We start from the raw sequence: 14,739 nt of genomic DNA on the forward strand, positions 1-14,739 counted from the left end.
AAACTGGGATCCAAGTTCTTTTGCAGTGTTGATGGCATGTCAATACTGAGATCCCATAAAAAAAACATTGCCTTTTATTGTATTTCTGATGGCATGTTATTTGTATGTTCAAGTATTCAAGTTGTTTCATGTTTTTTAATCAAACTTGTGGTTCATTTTCTGTAATCATGGTCTAGATTAAGGTCAAGATTAAATTCAGTTGTTTATCACCAGTATCAATACTACTCTTGTTAGTCTTCACCTTTGGACCTTTAGTTTAACTTATCTCTCTATAGGTGTTTCTCCTTAGTCCTGCTGTTCAGTAGAGCTGTCAGCATTCAATGTTTATCATTACTGGCAGGTTCAGTTTGCTCCAGCTGATTTTAGTCTAAATCTATTGCCATTGATCCTTCCTTTGTCCTCTTCCTATCCCTTTTTGTTTCTCCCGCTTAACAGAGGTGCAGTCTGTAATGTTCTTCTCACCTGTTGTAAGGACAGCGTGTGTCGGCTATGGGCAGAGACGCTGTTGCCAGGTGACAGCATCCTGTCTGGTTACCATAACAACCCTGCTTTTGGCCAATACAGTGACACACTTAGATGTGCCGGACCTTCTAAAAAACACACGTGCAATGGGAAGATGCAAGGAAAAACAGCTCATGACGTAAGCAGCTCTGATGTACTTTTTTCAAAAATTGACATTTAGGTACAACTAGCTTAAATAAATTCAGTTCAGTGCAATTGTACTGCAGTATTGTACCTTCATGAAGGTTTAAATTTGAGTTTTCAAATAAGTTCCAGGACCTACATAACTATATCTCATTCCATTACAATTAAAAACAAAAAATTGTAAAGCTGTATCACAGTGATATCACTCCTAATGTATCATCTTAAAAACTGTATGTAGGGATGAGAAATAAGAGCAAAGAGAACGAGAAAGGAGATTGAAAAAAAAAAAAAAGGGATTTAAAAGGGAAAATTAATTGGCTATCAGACATAGAGATGGTTTTGAATCTTTCTAAGGTTTAAGCATCACTGAAGAATATGGCTTCCTTTCGATGGTCTGTGCAACATCTCAAAATTCTAACTTTGTACTTTAGTAATGTTTTTATTTTCTGATTAAGTGACTTAGGTTGTTGCTGACAGTCTATCTATTGGAGGGCCCGAGTGCAAGGCTTAAATACATTTTAATATGGGCTTTTAAATGGCTGTAGTTTTAATTGGCATTTAGAGAGTTCAGGGAACATGATATTACATGAAAACAGGTATGCAAATTTCTCTCCCGTGCCCTGAGGAAAGACTGTAAGAATGCATGTGTGGAATTATTCATTACAAGTCAGACAGTACTGGATGACCCACCAGTATCTCTCTCCCACCAAAACTGAATTTTTGCTGAGAGATACCTATTTAAACATCATTTTGGCTTGATGCCTCAGGATTGGACGGACAGTACAGGATTTCCATCAAAATTAAAGAATTTAACTAAGCTCAAAGTTTCTTGGTAAGGGTACTGTTGAAAAACCTCCGTAGGGGACGTTTATATGGGATTTCTACTGGAATCTGATTTTTCTTTTACTTTGACATAAAATTAAAAATTTAGAAATATGTGTATTGGCTTTATAGTAACGTACATGCACTCCCAAATGGTAAATTTTGACAGTTCTCATCAGTGTTTGGCAAAGGCTTCTTTTTAGGTGTGATGAGCTCATATATTGCAATGATTCTCAGATAAACTGCAGTGTAAAATCTCTACTACGCTACTCACTTTCCACCAGAAAAGCTGTATAACATCAAAAATGTTATCATGTTAAATAATCTCCATGAACCCAAAAATGCTCTGCCTTTAAAATGTTTGCTGTCATTCATGCATCATCATGCATTACAGGCTATTATCTAGTTGTATGGCTTGTAGGTCTTTAAATATTATTCTTTAATGAATTTAAAGAACATAACCTAACTAACAGAATAATTAAAGTTTTAATTTCATTACTCTTTAAGCACCCTTCTCTCTTGCTCAGCCACTGTTTCATACTGCATGTTTCTCTCTGGCTGTGGACAAATTGAGCGGTTAGCTTAACTGTTGTTTAAACATCAGTAGCATTAAATTAAATTCACACCCCTCAGAGAGACACCTGTTAAGCAAAGCAGAGTAGCTCAGCTCAGGCTGGGCAGAGAGTAGCGAAGTGTTGTTAGTTAATGCAAATTCATACATCAACTTTCAACAGCATTGCTGTGTCAGCCTGAAACAGGTTGAGGAACTATGTTTCTTTTCAGGTTATGTTGAGGTCTCATAAATCTCATGACAGATCTTGTTGTCTTTGCAGTATGACTATTGCAGTAAGCTATCGAAAAAAGTATTTTGATTAACCTCACGCAGTCTACTTTATGAAATATAGTTTTAATTTTTGTAACCAATGAGACTGTTTTTTGATATCAGAAATTAGAACTCTTAGAAGTGACAACACATTCAATTTTAATATATAACTTGAATAATTAATATTTTCCCTACAGTTGAATTTTCAAGAATCATGGCACTCCTTTTATCGAGACATGCCACAGCCCTCTGTGACTGGCTGCTTGCCTCACCATCAGAGTGGACACTACAGTCACAAGAAGAGCAGCAACAGCATGCCCCATGCAAACGCTCTGTGCCACTTCCATATTGCTGCCAGCATCAACCCAGCCACAGGTTAGACTTGAGCACGTTTGTTTCTCTGTCTAGTTGATAAACAAGTGCTGTAAATTAGCACGATAGCACTTAAAGAGAAGGAAAGACACCTATAGTATAACAATGTTGTAGTTATTCCTAAACTATTGAGCACTGGAGAATTAACTTTCCTGACAGAGGGTGTCACTCCTGTATTTCTTATGGCAAAAACTGTTGTAAAGTTTGTGGATTGCCTGAGGTTGTTTATTTAACATCCCAGTGCGCTTTTGTACTCAGTGAGGGCTTCTCAAAGTAAATGTAAAGCATTTTCATTTTGCTCCTTTGTGTGTGTTTATGGGGCAACTAAATTTGACCTGAAAAATCTTATAGATTCCTTCAGCCTTGAGGCTGAGAAGTCCTGTAGGATGGTGTTAGCTTGTATTATGTCTCAGCATACTTCAAAGCATACTTGCATTCATGAAAGTTAATTTTCTCCAGCAGATGTATTTTTTTGTCCTGGTTGCCCACGATTTGATGTAATATAAATTACTGTTGCTCTTTGCCTTCTACATGTTCTAATGTCTTTATCACAAATCGACTTTAACACAGATATTCCTCTGCTGCCTTCTGTCTCCCCTCTGAGTGTTGCGGATGATGAGGATCCTGGAGGTCCTTTTACTGTCCACTGGCTCAACAACAAAGAGCTTCAGTTTACTTTATCAATGGAGGTCTTCCTGCAGCAACTCAGAGACAACCTGGAGTTACAGAACGAAGGCTTAAATGAAGGTACAGAAATCTATTTGGTTTAGGCATTCACATTTTATTTGAAAGTTTATGAAGTTGGAATAACACTGCCACAATTGGACTGACTTTCATACTGGTTTCTAGAATTGACATTTGGACACTGTGATTTGCATTCTCTTCCAGAGCACGAAGATAACGAAAACTTTGATGAAGATGATAATGATAGCAGGCCAAGTGACCCCCAAGGGCCTGAAGCTGTGGAGCTTCCTCTGGCAGCAGTGGAACACCAGGTGGATGTGTTGATAGAGGAATGGAATAAAGGGGCAGATATGTTGTTCAGTATTCATCCCATGGACGGCTCTCTGTTAGTCTGGCATGTGGACTGGTTAGATGAATACCAGCCAGGAATGTTCAGACAAACTCAGGTACCTTCACAGTTGATGTGGTGTTTATGTAAAACAACAGTATTTTTTTAGCTAATTAATTTATGTTGATTTTGTGAACAAATATAATCCCCCACTTTTTGCCTCACCACACATATTAAAACTCTCTTTATTTTTCTATATTGTATGGTCCCATTTCAAAGATTGGTAAAGAAAAATAAGTCTTTGTAATATAATGAACAATGTAAACTAAGCAGCCCTTCCTTTTGTTAATCTTTCAGACGACTTGATTGTGTTCACAATTTCAAAAAGTGTTTCTTTGGGAAAGAATGAATTTTTCATCTCAATAAGGTTGTGAATCATTTCGACAGCCATGACGTTCTAGCTCCTATTCTAATGGCTTCTCATCCAGCCGTTCAGACAATTATATTCTAATTATGTGTGACTTCATATCAAATTGAAAAGTCCCTTGATGCATTTTTATTAGATGTGAAATAATGAGAATCTTGTGACATGGCGGTTTGTCAGTCGGGAAAGGCAGTTAAAACATCCCAGATTTCATTAATATTCAGGTTGATTAAGCCTAGCTGCTTTAATTAGATAAAACTGGCATGATCCTGGTATTATTATCATTAGCATAAGTATTGATGAACATTATTCTTTTTTACATATGCAAGAGGCCAAGTGAAAAATGTTCTTTCCTTCAAGTTTCCATCACTTTCTTAGTGATTCACTTAATTTCAAAAAGCCAATTGTCACCTTACTTCTCAGTGCTATGATTAATGGAGCACTTTGTTTTGAGCTAAATCTTTTGTAAAATGAGGTCATGGTCTTCAGTACCATCTGTTTCATTACCACATTCAAATCAGACATTCACCTGTTTCACAAGGCCTGTGGAATAGCTATATGTTTATTTCAAGCTAAAATCCAATTTCTGATTGGCTTCTTATGAATCTGTAGTTTTAAAGTTTTTAGTTTTTGCTTTTTTTTTTTGCTATGATGACTCTTTTTCTCTCCCAGGTGTCGTTTGTGTCCCGTATCCCTGTAGCATTCCCTACAGGAGATGCAATCTCACTGAGCCACAGTGTTGTTATGTATGCCTGCAACAAGAACGTGGATCTAGCTATCCAGCATGGCAAACAAAGACCGCCTGGGAGCACACTGCCTCAAACCAAATCGGCTCTAATAAGCTACGGAGGTCAAGGAAGAGCTGCAACTAGCAGCAGTCTGCGACTAAGCATTTACACCCCTAATGTCCTTATGATCTCCAAGCATGCCGATGGCTCCCTGAACCAGTGGGCAGTCAGTTTTGCGGAGGATTCTGCTTTCTCTACTGTGCTCAGTGTCTCTCACAAGTCACGGTACTGTGGCCACCGCTTTCACCTCAATGACCTGGCCTGTCACTCGTTGCTTCCTCTCCTCCTCACCACCTCACATCACAATGCCTTGAGGACGCCAGAGGTAGATAGCATCCTAGCTACTCCGGAGGCCTGTTCCATTGGTTTCGCTCAGTCAAAACCCCTGCCCCCAGGGTCACGGCCTAGCCGTGTTTCACTAGGCATGGTTTCCCAGGATCCTAATGCAGTCTACAGTGAGCTGATTTTATGGAGAGTGGACCCTGTTGGCCCACTGTCTTTGTCAGGTGGAGTGTCGGAGCTAGCTCGGATCAATTCTCTCCATGCATCAGCGTTTGCTAATGTAGCCTGGCTGCCCACGCTCATTCCCAGCAGCTGTTTAGGTGAGAAAATATTTTTTAATGATCATTGTTGATTCCAATTGAGTATACATTTGCTTGTCTGTAAATATACTGTATCTCAGTATTCTGTATATTTACCTTTCCTTTAAAGGTTTATTCGGAAAAAGCACACACGTTCCATTTTTTCCCCTTATCTTTCCTTCTTTAGGTGTGTACTGTAACTCTCCCAGTGCCTGCTTTGTGGCAAGTGATGGCCACTCCCTCAGACTGTATCAGGCTGTTATTGAAGCTAAGACTCTCCTGAGTGAGCTCTCCAACCCGGAGATATCAGTAAGTGATGAAACAGATTTCTGAAATGCCAACAAATACTTCAGGGTGTAGTCAACATTGCAGAGATTATTTCTTTGTGTACACCAGTAACACAAATGTTTCCCCTTGTACTGTCATAGAAGTAATACAGTAGGTGCTGTTAATATGCTGTCTTTCCACATCATTAGTGTCAGCTGTGGATGATTTGGTAGAAAAATTAGATTGGAGCAGAACTAAATAATGTGATAAATATATCGGTGAGTACTTTAAATCAGAAATTAATCCACCGAAACTATATTTAATATTTAAGAACAATTCATTTTTCTTACTTTTATTTTTATTGCAGATTGCATATAAACAGCTCATTATTTTGTAAGTTTTAAATCAGTTGGAGACCAATAACAGATCTTTTAGATCTTTTTTTTTTGTCTATTTAAACAAAGTTTTTTTCCGTGTAGTCTAAATATTTTGATATTTGTTTAATTTCAGAAATATGTTGGGTCTGTGTTTAACATCATCAGTCAGCAATCCACTGCAAAACCAGGGTGTATTATAGAGCTGGAGGCTATTACTGACTTTGTAAGTATAACTGAAGCTCAAGAAAACTGTATTCAGAAATTACCATTGTTTGGCTATAAAGAGTTAGTGTAAATGGTGTAAACATCTTAGATGAAAAGATATTAATTGAAACTTTTCCCCTGTAATAAAACAACTGTTATATTTAAAACCATCACTGACCATTTCTAGCATCAAATGTTCTGTAGCAGCTTCTGAGTCTCTATGAAAGGTCAACTGTGAAAAAACAAAACTGGATGTAGAACAAACCTTCTCTCATCCCCTCAGGCAGTTTGTGTGTGTAATATTAGCACAACTTGTGCCTGTTTATTTGCCAAGCATAAGCAGTAGATGAGAAATTTTGTTCAATGTCTGCATCCAATGTAGTTTGGTAATAACTGCTGCTGATCTCTACAGCAAGGCAAGGAGGCTCAGCTGCTGCATGTTTTTGAGGAGGATCTGATCCTTGGCAGGGAGAGAAGAGACAACACACGGGAAACTCGTGATTCTTCTCATCCTGGTATAGAGAACTTTTTTTTAGATAAATTTTAATGGTTTCATTTTCAACATTTGGACCTTCAAAACATTACTATGTGCACTGTGCTTTCCCTGCAGCTTCCAATATGTCAGCCTTCTCAGCACGTTTTTTCCTGGTGGTAGTCGAATTGACCCCAACAGGTCGTTCAGTCCTCCACATGTGGCATCTCCACCTTGCTGCTCGACCTGTCACCATTGGTGGGTACTTTTAAACAAAATACTTGAAGTTCAGAGGAAGAGTAAAAATTCTGATATTGATAATATTGTATTCCTTGTTATTTAAAAAAGAACCTGCAAATGTTCAGTGGATTTCACTGGTATTTTAGTACTTCTATCAAAATTTTTATTTTTGGATGCTTCCAAATGCAAATGGCTATAATGCTGTGTCTTTCACAGAGCAGTGTATATATACATTAACGTGGGAGGGGTTTGACAAGAAGTTCCTGTCTCAGCTTTTCTAAACAATAGTTCCTCTTCCTCTGTTTGTGTCCCAACAGAGGAGACCACAATGGAGAAAGATGCCACCGCAACTTCTCCTATGAACGGCTCACACTTCAGCTTTGACACATTCAGGTCTCAAGTAACTCAAAAGAGTAAATCCAGCACTTCCAATCTGCAGAGTGCCTGTCGTCTCAGCCTTACAACACACAGGCTATACAGCCAAGAGATGGCTCTGCCAGAAGGGGTTGAAGCCATTAGTGTTACACCTTCAGCAGGTGAAGCCACAATAAGATCACACACTCACAAACAAACAATAAGTCCCTAAGCTTTCCCTAGTAGTGAGATGCAGGTGACAAAGGCAAGTAGCAAATGTACGAAAAATGGCAAGATTATCAGTAGTAGCAGCAGTGTTAGCATTAGTTATCATATTAATAATAATTTCATTTTTGAACAATTGGGTGACAATGGAATTACAAAAGATTTCACAGTGCAAACAAACAAATGTCTAATAAATAAGCACAGATTAAAAAATAACTTTGCTGATATGGTTCTATGATAGATATGATTCCTATGGCAACATAGCACTTCAGTCTATAGACTGGTCCTCTAATTAGGAAATTATTGAAAACATTCATTCAAATGACCTTGGCAGGAATGTATAAAAGTTTCTTTACTAAGAGCTGAGCTAAGCTGTATCTCCTATAATAGAAAATAAACACTTAAAATGTACTCAAAATTGATAATGACTTTGACCTCTAATTTTATAAAAATTATATCTTGGAGTTTTTAAAACCTTGCAGCCACTGTAATTTTGCTTTAGTCCATGAAGAATTTGTTTGCTTGTTTTAAAAACTACTTAGTGTTATGTTTTCAGTCTTTATCACATAGCCAATAAACCCAAGAATCAATTAAAAGAACATCACAAAGTTTAAATTCTGAAAAGACAGCAAATATTAGAAATAAAAGATTCAAGATGAAACTCCTTTCTCTAATAGTCTATCATCAATTGTCTTTCTAGGCCACCTAAGTGCATCATGTTCTCTGCCAGTTGACCGTGTGCCTTACCTCCTTGCTACTTCCTGTTCTGATGGAAAGGTGCGCTTCTGGAGATGTAATGTTGTGCCAGCAGAGCCCTCCAGTATAAACAACTTGGTTTATCAGTGGGAGGAGTGGCCTTTGCTGGTTGAGGAGAAACTTCCCAGCAGCAGCGCAGTGAGTGTGCCAGGTCGCCCTATAGTGGTCAGTTGCTGTCATACCGGACGGATTGCAGTTGCCTACAGGCAGACGCCAAATCCTTTTCTGAATTCCAAACCACATCTGAACTCTCATGGACTGTCAACCTCTTCTCCTACCCTGGCTTCCTCCCCCTATAACACCTACCTGACACCAACCCTTCCTGTGCAGCGAAGCTCAAAACTCACTCCAGGCCCCAGTGCAGAAAACATTAGAGAACCATTGCTCCATATTGGCATCTTTCAATGTGAGTCCACTGGTGGTTCGCAATGGATTCTAGAGCAGATTATAGTCCTGGACAATGCAGATCCCACGGCTAACTATGGTATTTGCAGTAGTGCAGCTGGAAGTGCCAACATTCCAAGTAACATGGACTTCTCTTTACCTAATGAGAACTGTCTTGGTTCTACTAGTAAGAGCCTGGTTCATTTGGACTGGGTCTCCCAAGAGGATGGGTCACATGTTCTGACTGTTGGCATTGGGACAAAGATTTATATTTACGGCCGTCTCGCTGGGAAGCCTCCAGATCTTGGTTTACACTCTGACGCCAGTAGAGACCAGCGCTTGGCTCGTCTAGTTCTACTTCGATCAGTCAATCTAGTCTCCTCTGTTGAGGGTTCATTACCCATCCCAGTCTCCCTCTCCTGGGTGCGAGATGGCATCTTGGTAGTAGGCATGGATTGTGAAATGCATGTGTATTCCCAGTGGCAGCCCCCACCAGCAGCCAAACCTAATCCTACCATTGCCCAAGACACAGACATCAGCAGCAGTGTCTCCTCCATAATTGCAGCTGTCAGACAAAGCCAGGAGGAGGGTCTCAGCCCTGGAGCTCCCATGTCTTCATGGCCCCCTCCAAAAAAAGCCATGACAAGATCAATGATGAGCCTGGCTCAGAAACTCAGCGGGAAGAGAACAGCTTTTGACCTGCCTGTGGAGATGGAAGATTTTGGTCTTTTTGAAGCAGCTCACCAACTCTTTCCCACCCTGCCCCAGTACCATCCTGTACAGTTACTAGAGCTCATGGATCTGGGGAAGGTGAGTTACTGTGAATACCTAAGCTTTATTTTTTTCTTTATTGAAGAACCTTCTCTAGTTAGAATGACAAGTCAGTTAATAAAATTTAATTTCTAAAGGTTTGATACAATACAATGAAATTTGCCACTGTATCCACATTTGTTTTGGTTGCTTTACAAAGGAATTCATATTATTTCATTTGTTTAAAGTATAAATGTATAACACATGCTGTCTGTCTCAGGTTCACCGTGCCAAAGCCATCCTTTCCCACCTGGTAAAATGCATTGCTGGGGAAATTGTGGCACTTAAAGATAGTACCTCTAACCCAGAGAAACGTGTGCGTTCCCGAACCATCAGTGCTGGAGGCAGCACAGCCAGAGATCTAAAAATGTTTGGTAAAGCAGAGACATCCATTCCTGACTACACAGAGATAAACTCAATCCCTCCCCTGCCACTGTATGCCCTTCTGGCAGCTGATGAAGATACATCATCAAACCCTGGTGAGTATACATTAACACAATTTTCAAGACAGAGAAATATACTAATCTTTAAAGAGTGCACTTTTGGATAACAATCTAATAAATTGAGGTATAGTGAAGATTAATTTTCTAATGTGTTTGACTGATGTGAAAATTACAGGTTGTAACTTTGCTGTAGAATGTTCAGTCTGGTAAACGTAAAATATGCAGGTCCACAAACAAAACCAGAGAATTGATATTTATGGTGAAACCGCAAAAATAATGTTAGCCACCCTGACTCAGTGTGTAAAAGATAAATATCCTACTCTTGATCTTGTAGTTTTTCCTCATTGTGCCTCCCGGGATCTAAAGTGAAAAGAATGGAAAGAGAAACAAATACACAGCAAAAGAAATCCTTTTCTTGGTATTTTAATTTGATCTGCTGTCTCAGGAAATTTATTTTTTCAGACCTGAGTAAAATCCTATGTTTTGTGTTATTTAGCTCTGCCTTGTTCCTTCATACAGGTAAAATGGGTAGTGTAAGTGGAGACAGTGGACATGGTTCCAGTCACACAGATGCTTATGATGAACTCTTTCATACACCCAGCATAGTAGACCCAGACCCGCTGGAAAATGATCAAGAGGAAACAGGGAACAAGGTCGGTGTCTCCTGGCTTGTGCTTAGTTAAGAGCATTTTTAAAAATGAATGTGTTCAACAACATTGTGGGCTCTTTTGGTATTCCAAGTGTGTGGCTTAAAGATGTACAATTGGACGTCAAATTTCTTTGTAGATATAATGCTAGAGTTTATTGAGAGTTGGAATTAGACCATGACGCACTATTTCCTGCCTCTCTCTATTATGTGATATCTTATAAAAATACTACACAATTCATTTTACAGACTGTCCTCTGGTTTGTCCCTGTAGGTTATTGATCTGTCCCAGTACAGTCCTACATACTTTGGTCCTGAACATGCCCACGTTCTGTCCAGCCACCTCCTCCACTCCAGTTTGCCAGGATTAACTCGTATGGAGCAGATGTCACTCATGGCCCTGGCTGACACCATCGCTACCACAAGCACAGACCTCAAGGACAGCCAGGGAAAGAGCAGAGGTACTGCAAGGGGACAGAATTAGAAAAGAATGTTTCTACAGATTAATAGAAATGCAGTAAAAAAGTTTCCCATTCAATAATTTAATAATTTCTGAAAAGCCTTAATCAGTCTGTCTGTCCAGGTGGTGAGACACTGGATGAGTGCGGTCTGAAGTTCTTGTTGGCTGTCAGACTCCATACCTTCCTCTCTACCTCCATGCCTCCAGCTCACCGAGCACAGTTGCTACGACAAGGTACAGTGAGATAGTTATGTTCAAACTGTTGTATTTAGGATCATCATTTCATAGCTGATGCAAAAAAGCAAGACTGCAGCATTCATTACACTCTATAAGTCACTATTTAATTGTTAAATAATGTTGTTAAATAATTTTTCTGATCTGTCAGAAAAGATTAACTTTTCTTTGCAAGTCAAATGTCCCCAAAGTTAGTACACAAGGTTTTTTGTTTTTTTTTTCCCTTTTCTGAACAAGCCTCTGAACCAGCTGTGCTCCTAAATTTCCTGATTCAAGACATAGTATATAACATTATTAGTTGTAGTTATCTTGTTAAAATCATGTTCAAATTGCACTTACATAGTGTTAATATCCTTCCTATGAAATACTGAATATTCACCATTTTCACTGAAGGCCTGTCAACATGTCACTATGCCTGGGCCTTCCACTCTGAATCTGATGAGGAGCTGCTGAACATGCTGCCTGCGCTACAGAAGGGAGAGCCCACCTGGCCCGAGCTACGCTCGATGGGTGTGGGCTGGTGGCTGCGCAGCACCGACAAGCTACGCAGGTGTATTGAAAAGGTGAGTCGGGTAATGACAGTAGTTAACATCACATTTATATTTTGCGCAGATCTTAAAAAGTGACCCAAAGAATGAATAAGCAACAATTTTGATAGGCATTTGTTTATTTTTTTTTTAAGCTCTATTGACAACCCCTTTCTTCTCCAAGCTTTTGTAATGTTAGAATTTTCTGCTTTTTTGTCTTATTCTGCAGTGAACAGAATAGCTGTCTGCAGCGAACAGATTGGACTGTTGGTCAAATATGAAACAAAACAAGACAAAAAACAGTTCCCGTTCTTTTTTTATTTAAAGATGAACTTGGACAGAATTATTTTAAAGATGGTACAATCAAAGAAAAAATATACATTAAGGTTGTCACCACTGGCCATTAGTGTGTTAGCCCATGTACTTCTTACTGAATGCTTCAAGTGCTGTCAGGTATGTGAAAGTGAAATTTTGCTGAAGCTGTTCTAAAACACAGAATATAGCCAAGTATCAGCTATGTCCTGAGATGACACATAAAGCAACTTGTTCTCTGGATAGGACAGTATACTCTAGGCTGAATAGGCATGATCTTAATGTATATTTTTCATATATTTTGTCAGGTTGCAAAAGCTTGTTTTCAGAGAACTAATGATCCTCTGGATGCAGCTATATTCTACCTTGCACTGAAAAAGAAAGCAGTGGTCTGGGGATTATACAGGTAGGTAGAACAGACATGATTTTGCATATAAAATACAATGGCACACTCAAAGTTTGCCTCTTAAATATTAGTTCTGTCACCCTTCAGAAGGCCTATTACACCACTGTTGTTTTGAATTGGTAATATAATTTTCTCCAGGTCTCAGAAGAATGTCAAAATGACAGAATTTTTCCACAACAACTTCAGCGAGGACCGGTGGAGGAAAGCAGCATTGAAAAATGCCTTTTCTCTGTTGGGAAAGCAGCGGTTCCAGCATTCTGCAGCCTTTTTCCTTCTAGCTGGCTCCCTTAAGGATGCTGTGGAGGCAAGTGCAAAATAGACATGACACAATGTGTTTGCGAGAAGTGCTAGGCAAGTGCCACTTGCCAGCCTGCTAAACCTAAGTTAATAACCTTGGTTTCAGTAATAGTTAAGTCAAGTGCTGCTCATTGTCATTTACAAAATGTCTGTAATTATGCTATTTTTCCAAGCAATTTATAGTAGAACAGTTTTGGATGACATAGTAAAAAGCATAAAAACCGCATTCACAGACTGTACCACCAGTATTTCTGTAATGTGTGGTATCTTTTTTATTATTTAAACAGCTCAATACATTGAGCCCACAGTGGTGTCTTACTCAAAAGCTTTTAACACGATACACTGAAGAATTATTGATGTTGACAGTTTGCTCTTGGGTGTTGCTGTCTTTCCTCGTTTTTGTTAGAATTTTCCATAAGATGTCATCACATTTATTAACCAGTAGCAGTACACTCTTACACTCCCTACGACCTTCATTTCATACACATGTATTTGTGTAATTTTGGTTTAACGCGTAATCTTGCATCTTTTGCATTGTTAGCATAGCTGTTGTGTAAAGCCACAAAAAATATACAGCTCTCCATTTTTTTTTTTTTTTTTTTGATCACGTATCAAGAGGGCTGCTCCTGGTATTGTGTTTACTTCACCTTTTATTCATCAAGGTTGTTTCTGTTTATAAAGTCCCTGAAGCAGTGAGTCATATTATCCCATCTGTATGAGTAATTTGAGCTTCTCTAATTTTTTATGGAAATGAGCATCACTCAGGCAAAGGGCTTTCATTGACTTTGTGTAGTCTCTATAGCTGTGGGGTAGTCTCATTGAAATGAACCTCACACCTTAGCAGTTGAAAGCACCTAGAACAACTTAAACTATCCACTAGCTCTTTGTTGTGTGCACTGCCTTTTCCTTTTTACCAGATAAACAAATAAGCTGTCTCTTCAGAAGCAATGTCTTTCCTTATGCCCACATCCAGGTCTGTTTAGAGAAAATGCAGGACCTACAGCTGGCCCTGGTGATCTCCAGATTGTATGAGTCAGAGTTTGAGACAGCATCCACCTACAAAAAGATCCTTCAGAGACATGTTCTGGGACAAGACAAACAGGTGGAGAGAGTTTTTATTTGTCTCTGCCTCCACCAGATCTTCTTTTTACTGTGGGAAATACCCTGTTTTATGAAACCATCAGGTGTTGTTTGAGCCATTGTAATTCTTGGTATGTTTCAGATTCCAGCTCACCAGGATCCATTCCTACGGAGCATGGCTTACTGGGTCCTGGAGGACTACAGCAGAGCCTTGGACACTTTACTTGAGCAGCCTCCTAAATACCCTAGGTCTGGGTCCAAATGTGATGCTGGTAGGTCTGCACTGCTCTTTATGCTTTATTGTTTTGTTTTGTTTTTTTCTTGCTATAGGTTGGTACTGTATGCCACAAAAACATTTACATTCCTTATAGATATAGTCTTATATGTCCAAAGCCTTAAAAGTATCCCATTAGACCAGCTACTATGCTAATAAGCAGGCCTGTCGGACTCAGCATGCTGACACTGTGCATCCGAATCCTCTGCTTCCACAAAATGTCTCAGCTTTGCAACTATTTTGGTACTTTAATTATGTACAGTAATTACATGTAATTGTAGAATATTGGAGACAGAGTACCATCATTTGAAGAAAATACCAGGCTTACTTTAACAATACATGAAGAACTGAACTTACTATTAACGTTAGTTTGAGTTAAGAGCCAAAACAGTCCTAATTAACAGCCCTGTGCTGATGTTATTAACACTGACTTATAGAAAAATTTAACTGATTGTTCTGCTTGATAGACTGTGTGCTGCACTAGCTGGATCATAGTATGACATT

At 39.1% G+C, this 14,739-nt stretch overlaps 1 protein-coding gene across 2 annotated transcripts in view; it reads left to right on the plus strand.

Annotated features, from left to right (window-relative positions):
* dmxl1 (Dmx like 1) overlaps nt 1-14,739 on the plus strand; it is a 45,505-nt gene that overhangs the window by 7,266 nt on the left and 23,500 nt on the right. For both annotated transcript variants that reach the window (XM_026321384.2, XM_026321385.2), the window contains exons 9-28: nt 436-640; nt 2,488-2,665; nt 3,233-3,409; nt 3,551-3,792; nt 4,771-5,488; nt 5,655-5,776; nt 6,245-6,334; nt 6,728-6,830; nt 6,926-7,045; nt 7,345-7,563; nt 8,307-9,556; nt 9,777-10,035; nt 10,519-10,652; nt 10,920-11,106; nt 11,229-11,339; nt 11,733-11,902; nt 12,487-12,584; nt 12,723-12,888; nt 13,855-13,983; nt 14,104-14,233. In XM_026321384.2, the coding sequence (XP_026177169.1) occupies nt 436-640; nt 2,488-2,665; nt 3,233-3,409; nt 3,551-3,792; nt 4,771-5,488; nt 5,655-5,776; nt 6,245-6,334; nt 6,728-6,830; nt 6,926-7,045; nt 7,345-7,563; nt 8,307-9,556; nt 9,777-10,035; nt 10,519-10,652; nt 10,920-11,106; nt 11,229-11,339; nt 11,733-11,902; nt 12,487-12,584; nt 12,723-12,888; nt 13,855-13,983; nt 14,104-14,233 (4,808 nt within the window). The remainder of the gene's footprint in view (nt 1-435; nt 641-2,487; nt 2,666-3,232; nt 3,410-3,550; nt 3,793-4,770; nt 5,489-5,654; nt 5,777-6,244; nt 6,335-6,727; nt 6,831-6,925; nt 7,046-7,344; nt 7,564-8,306; nt 9,557-9,776; nt 10,036-10,518; nt 10,653-10,919; nt 11,107-11,228; nt 11,340-11,732; nt 11,903-12,486; nt 12,585-12,722; nt 12,889-13,854; nt 13,984-14,103; nt 14,234-14,739) is intronic.

The sequence above is a fragment of the Mastacembelus armatus genome, chromosome 9 (assembly GCF_900324485.2).
Source record: "Mastacembelus armatus chromosome 9, fMasArm1.2, whole genome shotgun sequence".
Taxonomy (NCBI): Eukaryota; Metazoa; Chordata; class Actinopteri; order Synbranchiformes; family Mastacembelidae; genus Mastacembelus; species Mastacembelus armatus.